Below are 8,903 nucleotides of genomic sequence, written 5' to 3'. Positions count from 1 at the left end.
AATAGTTAAGAGTTTATTTTATTATGTTACAGACTTTCTTAGACTTCAAAATAATCTCATAGAAAATTTAGAGTTTTCAACGATTCTATTATTTTTGAGAGTATTTCACACTTTAAAACTCCTTTGGAGAGAGAGAGAGAGAGAGAGAGAGAGAGAGAGAGAGAGAGAGAGAGAGAGAGAGAGAGAGAGAGAGAGAGAGAGAGAGAGAGAGAGAGAGAGAGAGAGAGAGAGAGAGAGAGAGAGAGAGAGAGAGAGAGAGAGAGAGAGAGAGAGAGAGAGAGAGATGTATGCATATATGTATGTATGTATACTCCCCCATCCCAAGTAACACTTTCCTCATTCATTCAATCTTGCTTATGAACACACTTTCCTTCCAGCTCTTCTATTATCATACGTGTGTGCATGAGAGCGCGCGCGCGCGCACACACACACACACACACACACACACACACACACACACACACACACACACACACACACACACAGAGTTGGTATGGGGGCGATTGGGGGGATGGGGTATTGAAGAGGAGCTGGGAAAGAGAAGGTTGGGAGGATAAAGATGAGGGGCAGAACAACAATTGATAGTGGTGGTGGGGATGGGGCAAAGGGTGGAACAAGTGGATTATGTGGAACAAAAATACGAGTTGCTAGAGAAAACACTTGCTCTTTGCTTGCTTTTGTCTTGATCTTAACGAATAGAAGGTGATACATTGTAGAATTGGAAAATATAGAAGTAAGAACTATAACAATATGAACTAAAGTAAGAATTTTAGTAATATGGATTGAAGCAAGAATTGTAGTAAAATGAACCCTCCTATCAAAGAGTAGTGAAAATTACAATCCATCCCTAAAAGCTAGGCCACACATAAGTAAACAAGCGTGCACATGAAGTTGACCAAATCGAATACAACAAGGACATGCATGGATAAACTAAGGCATTGAAAATGGAGTTTGGAGGAGGAGGAACACAAAAAGAGGGAAACTTGTTGACAAGTGTTGTTTGATGAATGATAAACTACGATAAGTGCCTTTTGCTTCTAAGAAGAGCTCCCAACACTACTTTAATTTTAAAAAGCAAGGGCTCTCTCAAGATCTGGCATTGAAAAGAAAGATAAGAGGTTAGGCAGAAAGTAAACTTAAGTTAAACCAAAACCAGCACTTAGGAGGTTTACAAATGGGCCGATTAACTCAGGTTAACTTAACTCGGGGGAGGGGGGGAAGTTTTTCAGAGAGAAACAATCGTGTGAGTGCATTGTTGTAGCAACGTATGCCCCATGTGCTACCGAGTGCGAAGGACGTTATGCCTTTTGACAGTCTAAGAAGTGCCATGCATGATATTCAAAGAAGGACCTCCTTGTCACCCCATGATAGTAATGGCATGTGCCCCAATGCTAACAAACACGATGGCAGCCCAAAAGAATGTCATAATGGCAAGAGAAAGGTGGGAATCAACAACACCAAGCAGCATGGTCTTTTGCCAAAAGCTCTATTGCGAGTCCACGACCCTTTCCTTGTCCTGTTTTGGCATTTAAAAAATATTTAATGTGGCCTTTTTTATAATTGGATATTTAAAAAAATAAAAAATTCGTAGCACTTTCGATGTATTGTACGTACGAGAGCTCCCTCTCGTCTCTCCCGTTCCACTCCCGAGTACCGACCGACACAGTAGATAAGCACTATAAACTAAATCATTCTCTGTGCCTCTCTCTCTCTCTCTCTCTCTCTCTCTCTCTCTCAATCAATCAATCGCCATGGCCAATTCTTAACAGAAGAAGACCACCACGACGCAGGAGCAGTCTCAGCATCCAGCTTGACGACGACGTCGTAGAAGAAGCAATGCACCGCTCCCATAGATCCTTGCTTGACCTCTGGAAGCTTGCCTCCCACCACAGACATTTCCTCTGCGCCTCCCTCCTCGTCATCCTCTGCCCTTTCGCCCTCTTCCGCCTCTTCTCTTCTCCCTCGACCACCTCCATTCATGAAGACCTGGCCGATACCCCCCTCCAGGTTGCGCTTCCTTCCGAAAACGCGTCCAAGGGGACGTATGCGCCCGCACAGCCGCAGGATGTTACCAAACTCATCGACTTCTCTGTAGGTACTGCACTGGTCTTATTTTCCATTTTCTAGCCCCTTTGCCTTCAAGATCGAATGACTGTTGCACATTTAGGTGGCAAGGATTGAATAGAACTTGGAAGGTCCGAACATGAGCCACTACATTTGCAGGAAATTGGTCATGGAAACACTGGTGTAAGCCTCAATCTACATAGGTCTGCAGAAATCGGAGGAAAGGTTCTGATGCTTAAGAAAAATATGGACAAAATCAGGTTCCAGGCGGGCCCAGTCTTTGCATCTGGTGCAGTGCAACCTTTAACCGTATAAAGGTGGAATATTCAAGAAAATGCAAGATCAGTGTCAGGAGCTGTCATGCAATGCGAAGCATTCAGCCCATCATGCTCGGATAAGCAACCCGGTTTAGCTTACATTGCAGTGATATGATGCCATGAAAAGCTTCGTCTGCAAGCAGTCTCTTGGATCGTTGTTAGTCCCATAGTATAAGAAGCTTATGGATGTGTCCACCCAGATTAATTTACATTTTTCCAACACCCCTCAGGGTGTCAATGTCTCACCTGCATTTGATTGTCTTCAGGCCAGGAAGCTTCATCGAAACGAGGTTCCACAATTGCACTGACTTATTAGAGTGAATTTAAGGTTATGCCAGCACTGTTAAATCTCAAGTGGCAATGTGGGTATTGAACTGCAGGTGATTGCAATATCTGGAAAGGAGACTGGATCCCAAATCCATCTGGTCCTGGTTATTCGAATACGACCTGCTGGTTTATTCAGGAGCATCAGAATTGCTTAAAGAATGGACGCCCTGATCATGACTACCTATATTGGAGATGGAAACCAAATGACTGTGAACTGCCCTTATTTGATGCAAAAGCTTATTTGGAGCTTGTGACAGACAAATCTTGGGCATTCATTGGTGACTCAATAGCAAGAAATCACTTTCAATCCTTCCTATGCTCACTTGCCCAGGCAGGTTGCATTTTCTTTCGATCAGTTTGAAGTTTAGTTTGCAACCGGATTTAATTGGCAAGGCATGGGCTATTCACATCAGTGTATTACTTGTAATTCTTAGTTTTTGTTGTTATAGAAGTCATAGTTAAATGAATTCTGCTGAAAGGATAAAGATTACATTTCATTGAGCTAATCTGACAAGTGTCTGCACTACTTGTGCAGGTTGAAATCCCTAAAAACATATATAACGATGGTTTGGACCGGTCTGTTCACTGGTATTTTCAGACTTACAACTTCACATTGGCTGTGTTGTGGTCGCCTTTTCTGGTCAATGGGACCGAGGATGAAGCTGAAGGTTTTGCTAAGGGGATTGAAAAGCTACACCTGGACATTGTTGATGACAGTTGGGCATCCTCTCTACACAAATACAACTACATTGTCTTGTCTTCAGGACAGTGGTACCTGAAAACCTCTGTGTACTTCATGAATAATGAGGTGATCGGATGCCATTACTGTCCAGGATTGGGTCTTGCAGAAGTTGGTTTTTACAATGCTTATAGGACTGCTCTGAGGACCATTTTTGATTACCTAATATCCTCTAGCTACAGAGGAGCAGTTTTTTTCCGAACATTTACCCCTGATCACTTTGAGAATGGTCGCTGGGATAATGGAGGCAACTGCACAAGAACAGTTCCTTTTCAAAGCACTGGAGTGACTCTAGAAGGGTATACAGCAGAAATGTATCACATTCAGCTCGAGGAGTTTGGAAAAACCTTACTGAAGAGCAATCGATCTTTTAAATTTAGGATAGCAGACACAATACATGCTTCTATTCTGCGGCCAGATGCTCATCCGGGTCCTTACAGGAATTTCCAGCCATTTATGCATGATAAGCATGCTAAAGTTCAGAATGATTGTTTGCATTGGTGCCTACCAGGGGCTATTGATACTTGGAGTGCCATGCTTTTGGAGCTTCTAAGGCATCTGTAAAATGTCTTCATAGGCATGGATTCATTTGTTCTCAGAAGGGGGAATAAGGTGTGGATTAAATATCACGGTGGGCAAGAATTCTTTTGTTCCTAGAGTGGCTATTCTTATGATTATTGCCGCATCACAGCCAGGAATTCAGTTGGGGTGCCTTGTATGTTGTGCAATATTTTCCTATCAGCCAAACAAACTGTTTCATAAAAAGCCTGTAGTCTATAGATGCCACAGTTTTATTTTTTCTCTCTTTGGTGTTTCGCCTCTTCGTTTTGATTTCCTTATACTTGTGCCCATGTGAGAGCCCTGTCGCACCTGCTGCAAACGGCGCTAGTGGGGTTTACACAGCCTCTCCTCCGCCTCGTGGTCGCAGCTTGTGTGAGTGTTAGGGATGACATTCATGTCAGGATTCGTGTCAGTGAACAGGACGAAAAAGGCCACCAATATTCTTTCGTGTGATTGGCGAATGACTTCACCAGCTTTTCCATGGACCAACAGGAATCCATGGTGCTCGGTATGCCCAATAGCCCTGCGTTAAAACCCTGTTCTCCACCAGGGTTTGTGGGGGATACTCAGGGGTAAGCAAACCTCAATCCTCCCCATTGATACTTTAGACATCACTATCACCCATATATCGACTATTACACACACACACACACACACACACCATCTTTCAAATTCCCGGCCAACTTGTCTCCTTAACTAGTGATCCAAAAATTGAGTTGTTTACTCCAATCAGTGGCACTCAAGCTAAAAGAGCATTTAGGAAAGTAACACAAACTTGTATGCATGGTCTACTTTTCTAAGATAAAGAGTTGACTCAAATATTTGCATCAACCCACGACTAGAGAAAGTTTGTAGACTCATAAGTAGTACTTCACTCAAGATTATCCACTAGAGTTGCTACCATCTCAAGGAGATGTTTATCATAAGATAGAACTCTTCCTTGGTGTAACTCCACCCCATAAAGCTCCCAACAGACACAACCCCTTGCATTATAAAAGAAATCCAAAATTAAGTTACTAGACTGTTGAAGAAAGGCTTATCTAACCTAGCTCGTCAACCTTTTGTGCACATGTACACTTAGTAGAGAAGAAGAATAAAATATATTGTATATGCATTGACTATAGGGTATTGAATAAACTCACTATTAAGAGTAGACATCCTATTACTTAAGTAGGCAACTTGTTAGAAAACTAGAGGGTGTTAGGTGATGGTTAGTGGGATTTTCATTGGGTGGACCAAATGTTGGAGAGGTAGAAGTTGTGTAGCCGAAGAGACAAGAGTTATATACTACAATTGTGTCTTTAGGAATTGACCAATTGAGTAGAGTGGATGTAACCATACGTTGTAATGAACTACAATGTGATGGGGGTAAAGGCACCTCTGTCTAGCCGCCCGTGTATTACTACACTGACAGTCATCGGCACTGCACATTGCAGGTGGCGGGCGCACGTCACTATCACTTTATTCTTTATTCTTTTAATGACAGTTTGAATAAAAGAATGCCCGATCACACATTGTGATTGTTGGAGTTCCCATTTCTAATCTCTCCCTTTCTTGCTCTTGCTCTCTCGCCATAGCTCTCGAGTCCAACTTTCGATCTGTCGCTCCCTTTCAATTGGTATCAGAGCTTTGCTTTTCGACTCTTGAGCTTGGTTTATGGCATTCTCAGCATCCCATTGACTTCCTACTTATTGAGATATCGAGCTCTGCTCGTGATATGCCAGGGTGACCATTGTGCATTTATGTCACGACTTGTCAATTGCAGATGCGGTTGGTACACCGCCCATGAATAATAGCTAGATGACACCTATCCTTATCTACTCTAGTTCATGGCTCAATTAGTATGCCACCATAGTTAGTTGAGTTTGGTTTGAGACCCATATATAGGGTTCTTCTATTTCTATGTACTTGAGTTCTTTTTGGCTTACACAACTAAGAAGAGGAAAACTGTTTTCAGCCTCCACCTTTGTGTGTATTCCCCCATTGTGCAAGCAAGAAAGCTACAAGTGAGACTCATTCCTTCTCTCCCGCAATCTTGACATGGTATCAGAGCCTTGTTCGTGGTAAGGAACTCAAGAAAGCAAACCAAGTTCGCGGTGTTCTGGTAAGAGGACGAGTGTTGCTTTCATATTTTCTGTTTTGGGAGCAAGTCTCTGTAGGTAGCACAGCCGGAAAGTGCAAGAGTGCATTGTCTCAGATTGAGACGTCCTTCGCGGTGTAGCAAGAGGGCAGTATATGCTGCGGGTGAGGGCTTTAGCTCTCGGTTGCTCTGTTTTTTTTATTTGAGGCCATTTCGGGGCCTGTTTTGGAGGCGGAAGTTTTCTGCACGCACTCAGAAAAAGATCCTATTTTTTGCTGTGTGACCACTGTTCTACAGGTCGATTAAAAGTTACCATAGAAATTGCATTGTATGCCTGTGCGCTGAGATATTGAGAGTTACAGAATCATCCTTGTTGTCTGTCGATGCAAAATCGTCACTAGGAAGTGACTGTGTGGTCAAATACCACTTTCGTCAGTTTTGCAGATTTGCCCTTGAGAGGCTGAAACTGTGTTTTTTGTAGTGACATAATTTTTTGCAGTGTTCTGTAATGGCGCCTGATTCTCTTTCACAGATTGTCATTGAAAAGCTTGACAAGAACAACTTCCAAGCATTGAACTTTAGAATGACGAATTTTCTTATGGGAAAAGTGTTGAGATATCGAGCTCCACTCGTGATATGCCAGGGTGACCGTTGTGCATTTATGTCACCGACTTGTCAGTTGTAGATGCGGTTGGTACACCGTCCATGAATAATAGCTAGATGACAGCTATCCTTATCTACTCTAGTTCGTGGCTCAGTTAGTATGCCACCTTAGTTGAGTTTGGTTTGAGACCCATATATAGGGTTCTTCTATTTCTATGTACTTGAGTTTTTTTAGCTTACACAACTAAGAAGAGGAAAACTGCTTTCAGCCTCCAACTGTGTGTGTATTTCCCCATTGTGCAAGCAAGAAAGCTACAAGTGAGACTCCTTCCTTCTCTCCCACAATCTTGATATGGTATCAGAGCCTTGTTCATGGTAAGGAGCTAAAGAAAGCAAGCCAAGCTTGCGGTGTTCTGGTAAGAGGACCAGTGTTGCTTTCATTTTCTGTTTTGGGAGCAAGTCTCTGCAGGTAGTACAGCCGGGAAGTGCAAGAGTGCATTGTCTCAAGTTGAGACGTCCTTCGCGGTGAAGCAAGAGGGCAGTATATGCTGCGGGAAAGGCCTTTAGTCCTCGGTGACCCTGTTTTTTTGATTTGAGGCCATTTCGGGGCATGTTTTGGAGGCGGAAGTTTTCCGCACGCACTCAGAAAAAGGCCCAGTTTTATGCTGTGCGACCATTGTTCTATAGGTCGGTGAAAAGTTACTGTAGAAATTGCATCGTATGCCTGTGCGCAGAGACATTGGGAGTTACAGAATCATTCTTGTTGCCTGTTGATGCAAATTCGTCACTAGGAAGTGATTGTGTGGTCAATTACCACTTTCGTCAATTTTACAGATTTGCCCTTGTGAGGCTGAAGCTGTGTTCTTTGCAGTGACAGAATTTTTTGCAGTGTTCTGTAATGGCGTCTGATTCTCTTTCACAGATTGTCACTGAAAAGCTTGACAAGAACAACTTTCAAGCATGGAAGTTTAGAATGACGAATTTCCTTATGGGAAAAGGATATTGGGAATTTGTTGCAGGAAATGAAGAAGAACCAGTTCTTCCTGATGTTCCCAATCAACAACAAATGCAAGCATTTAAAGCATGGCATGAGAGAGCCAGAAAAGTTATGTATTGGCTGTCTATCAGCATTTCAGACTCTATGATTGTGCATATTCAGGATGCAAGTACGCAAAAGGAGGCATGGGATACTTTGTCAAAAATGTATAGCACAAATACGCAAGCCAGAAAAATGCAGCTAAAGCAAGAGTTGCATAATGTGCAAAGAGAAAGTATGAGCATCAATGACTATCACATGAAGGTGAAGAAGATTGCAGATGCACTTGCTTCCATTGGGTCGCTAGTGGAAGATGATTTAGTTTCTGTGACCTTGAATGGTCTAGGAAAGGATTATGTACAGTTTTAGACATCCATTTCAGTTCGTGAAAGATTTTTTGATTTTGAGGAGTTGATTGCTCTTCTAATTTTTGAGGAGCAGAGAAATGGTGGTGCATCTTCTTCAGGAGGAACTTCAAAAGAAGCTGTCTTCTACTCAAATGCTGGAAGAGGTAGAGGCAGAGGTAGAGGAGGTCGATCTGGAGGCCGTGGTAGAAATCAGAATATGCAACAAACTCAAGAAAACCAGTCCTATAGAGGAGGACGTGGCAACTCTAGAGGCAGGGGGAGCCAAAGAGGTCGTGGTGGATGGCAAAGAGGCCAAAATGCAAACAACAATGTTGAATGCTACTACTGTGGTAAAATGGGTCATATGGTTAAAGACTGCTATAAAAAGGAGAATGACATCATGAATGAAAAATTGCAACAAGGGAATTATGCATCTTCTAGTAGACAGGGTGATGACAAAAATGAGCATTTGTTTATGGTGCAGCACATGAACAATTCTGTGACAAGTGTAGAAGAAAGCAACGATGTATGGTATGTTGACTCAGGTGCATCAAACCACATGGCATGTCATGCAGAATAGATGGAGGATGCAAGAAAAATGAAAAAACCAGGATTTATGGAGACTGGTGATGATACTGCACATCCTATTGTGCAGATTGGAAAAATTCATTTGTCTATGCAGGATGGGAAAAAGAAATACCTGTCCGATGTATTTCATGTCCCAAATATCACCAAGAATCTGGTTTCTGTTGGTCAAATGATTGAGCAGGGCTTGCAGGTCAGATTTAATCCTCATGGATGCTTTGTTGAGGATATGAAAAATAAAGGT

At 42.5% G+C, this 8,903-nt stretch overlaps 1 protein-coding gene across 1 annotated transcript; it reads left to right on the top strand.

The window, feature by feature from the left end:
* Positions 1-1,661: 1,661 nt before the first annotated feature.
* On the top strand, positions 1,662-4,253 carry LOC148021867 (protein trichome birefringence-like 23). The gene is made up of 3 exons (XM_087697388.1): positions 1,662-2,095; positions 2,762-3,039; positions 3,244-4,253. Exons 1-3 carry the CDS (start codon positions 1,837-1,839, stop codon positions 4,009-4,011), a joined length of 1,305 nt encoding a protein of 434 aa, XP_087553514.1. The 5' UTR covers positions 1,662-1,836; the 3' UTR covers positions 4,012-4,253.
* The last annotated feature ends 4,650 nt before the right edge of the window (positions 4,254-8,903 follow it).

Source organism: Lygodium microphyllum, chromosome 17, assembly GCF_053477565.2.
Source record: "Lygodium microphyllum isolate KBCC chromosome 17, Lygodium_microphyllum_v1.1.10, whole genome shotgun sequence".
In the NCBI taxonomy this organism is placed as follows: domain Eukaryota; kingdom Viridiplantae; phylum Streptophyta; class Polypodiopsida; order Schizaeales; family Lygodiaceae; genus Lygodium; species Lygodium microphyllum.
This window is presented reverse-complemented; position numbering and strand designations above follow the sequence as displayed.